The sequence below is a fragment of the Grammomys surdaster genome, unplaced genomic scaffold (genome assembly GCF_004785775.1).
Source record: "Grammomys surdaster isolate TR1022 unplaced genomic scaffold, NIH_TR_1.0 125704, whole genome shotgun sequence".
Lineage (NCBI taxonomy): Eukaryota > Metazoa > Chordata > Mammalia > Rodentia > Muridae > Grammomys > Grammomys surdaster.
The window spans coordinates 1,198,322-1,201,706 of NW_021620539.1; the positions used below are offsets into that span (position 1 = coordinate 1,198,322).

The following is a 3,385-nucleotide window of genomic DNA, read 5'->3' on the forward strand; positions in this document are numbered from 1 at the left end:
ATGGCCAGTTCTATCTCCCTTTGTAGAAGATACTAAAATAAACTATGTGAGGGGTAAATGATTAATCCTGCATTACTTTCACCTGATATTTAACGCTATTAATTTATTAATTAACGGTGACAATTTGTTTTTTCATGATTTACCATACTACCCTGTGTTACCAAGTGATTAAATACGTTGGGACAAGGGAGCTGGCAGACTTGTATTTAATAATTCTATTCGTTTCAGCACCTCTTTTTGTTTTTAAAAATTATTTTTATTTTATGTGTATTGGTGTCTTGCCTGCGTGTATGTCTGTGTACCCCATGCCTGCCGGATGAGGATATGAGCCGCCACATGGGTGCTGGAAATGGAATCTCGGCCTGCTGGAAGAGGGGCACAGGGGCTCATAACTGCTGAGCCGTTGCTCTGCCCCTATCATCCTTGTTTTAAGAAATAATGTGTTAGTTTTTCAAAGGGCCTTCCAAAAGTTTGTGTATTTTTGAAAGATTTTTATGAAGTGTGTAAGAGGAAAAAAAAAATATATATATACATACTACCATGACTCACTGAAGATGGTCATTTTTATCAGTAGTTTAAGCCATAGAGTACTGGAATGGAAAGAAACTTAGAAAATAATCTAAGGCAATTTTTATGCTTTTGTCCGTGATATGAAAGGGAAAACTGAGATTCAGAGAGGCTGATCTGGCTGTGTGCTTCTTAGCAGATTGCAGAGTACAGCCCCACTGTTTTGGAGTTGAGACCGTCGTGTTACTCAGTCCCATTATCTTTAGCTACTTGGGCTGTCTTTGTGATAGTTTAGAGCCTTTACTCGTTTTTATATTTATTTAATTTTCTTTCTTAGAGGGGCTTTAAGATGGGATCTCACATAGCCCAGGCTAGTCTCAAATGCCTGTGTAGCTGAGGATGACTCTGAGCTCATGTGACTATGCTTTCAAGCTCAGCTTGAGCCTTTATGGCAGTAAATTTTAGGTCAGTGCTACTCATTTAGCTATTTGAAGGACTAAAGAGGCAAAGCATAGATACCTCCTAGCTTGTTAAAATTTGTTTTTAAACATTTTTTCCTGAATTTTACTGTAAATCAGTTTTTAACGTAGATGGTTTTTAAAATTCTGTTCCATGTAAAATACATAAAATATAAACTGTGGCCATTTTCCTATTAATGTAAATGTAAGGGTTTGTTTTCTAAAGAGTTTTAAATTTCTTGTACATGAAGGAAATGTATAGTGATTGAAAACACTTTGAGAAGAAAGCTAGTAATCTAAGTAATGGTTCACTTAGGCGTGTCACTGTAGGAGTGCAGTACTGTCGAACTATTTTAAGAGGCCGTTCTGGGGCTGGAGAGATGGCTCAACCATTAAAGGCTAGGCTCACAACCAAAAATATAAGAGGCCATCCTGCAAACTCTTAAGTTCTAGTTTTTTTATGTATTTGAGAGGCATGATTTGAATAAACAATTCCTCCTTACATTAGCTTGTCCTTTGCTGCCTACTACATAGTAAATTTTCTCAGCTTTTTTTTTTTCCTCTGTGTTTTTAAAGCTAGGCATAGGGGTGCATGCCTGTAATGCTAGCACTTGTAATGCTAGACAGGAGGATCAGGAAGGAGTTCCTGGTTGATGTGAGATGCTTTCTCAGTAAAGATTCTGCTCTCACTGTGTTCTTCAAGGAGCCTGGAACTCCAGGGCTCAGTGATTTTCTTGCCTCAGCCTCTCAAGCTTTGTGACGACTACAAGCTGGGGCCATCGTGATGGCTTCCAGTGCTTTTGTAGTGATAGTCTGAGTATATTGTAAAACCAATATTCTTTTTTTTTAAATGAGATTTATTTATTCATTCTTTTACTTCAAGTGTTTGAATGTTTGCCTGCATGTATGCATGCACACTGTGTAGGTACTTTGTACCCAAGAAGTCCAGAAGACTCAGATCCCCTGAAATTGGAGCTATAGACATGAACCTTTATGTGGGTGATGGGAACTGAACCTGGGTCTTCTGAAAATGCCCTTAACCATTGTACAAGTCACCTGTCCAGCCTGTGGGTTTTGACATCTTTAGAATCCACATTTCAGATGTTTAAAATCCATATTTTATATATCAGTCTTAAAAAAATCTTACGAGTTCAAGCTGTGTGGTGGTGGTGCATGCCTTTAATCTCAGCATTTGGAAAGCAGAGGTAGGAGGATTTCTGTGAGTTTGAGTTCTATAGAGCCTGGTCTATAGAGTATTTTCCAGGATAGCCTACAGAGAGAAGCCCTGTCAAAAACAAAACAAAACAAACAAACAAGCAAACAAAAATCTCATGAGTTCGTGTGGTATATATTAGCTTAGAATTTAAAAATAGAAATATTAGTCTCAATATACAACTCAAAAGTTTTTTCTGTATTTCTAAGGTTATATTGTATATTTAGAAAAAATAGACCTATGTATTATTAATGGGTTTTCATAAATGAGCGTATTTGTTTAAGTGACACCAGAAATTGTTGTGACCAGTATCCTGGAAGCTCCCCTCTGTGCCCTTCTGCCCAAGGCTAACTATTATGCTAGTTTTCTAGCAGCATAAGTTGCTTTTGTTTTAAGACAGAGGTATCGCTTTTTTACTTTTGTTTTGTTTTTGGAGCAGAGTTTCATTATATAGCACAGGATGGCTTCAGACTCATGACTTCTCCTACCTCTGCCTCCTGAACACCGTAATAACAGATGTTCACCAAACTTCTGCTGCTTTTATATGACTGCATTAATTCACAAAAGGATTTAATCAGTTCTGTCCATAGCAAAAAATAAGGTGTAAGCATTTGGAATAATTCAAAACATAGTGCTTCATATACTGTCCTAACAACATTTTCTTTTTGGTGTTTTAGTGAACAACAGATTTCCCCAAAGGAAATTGACTATATCTGCAGGGCGGCAGTTTCAGCAGGCATCATTGGCTGGGCATATGGAGGAATACCTGCTTTTATTTATGCTAAAAAACGCTACATTGAACAGAGCCAAGCAGAGATTTATCATAACCAATTTGATGCGGTGGTAAGTATCGATGGCCTAATACCTAGGGACACACCAATTTAACTATTCTCTTTACATTTTGTCTCTGCTAGGTCTTGGGTTGGGAGGATTTTTGAAATGTCAGAGTGAAGAAATTAGATCTCTTCTTACTAACAGTGGAAGTACAAATGCTAAGTATCTAGATGAATTTCCCAATTCTTCAGTTTATCTGTTTAAAAGAAAGATATGTTTTTCTGGTTAGCATCTGATAGATTACATGTTGAATTTGTCCCATGCCTTTTAGTCTGAAACAGTTTCTCTGTCAGTCTTGCCCTTGGACAGTTTTACACACACAAGCACACACACACACACACACACACACACACACACACACACACACACACAC

At 37.5% G+C, this 3,385-nt stretch overlaps 1 protein-coding gene across 1 annotated transcript in view; it reads left to right on the forward strand.

The window, feature by feature from the left end:
- Positions 1-3,385, forward strand: part of Timmdc1 (translocase of inner mitochondrial membrane domain containing 1) — a 28,878-nt gene that overhangs the window by 1,271 nt on the left and 24,222 nt on the right. Inside the window, exon 2 of the mRNA XM_028788179.1 lies at positions 2,856-3,021. Within this exon, the coding sequence (XP_028644012.1) occupies positions 2,856-3,021 (166 nt within the window). The remainder of the gene's footprint in view (positions 1-2,855; positions 3,022-3,385) is intronic.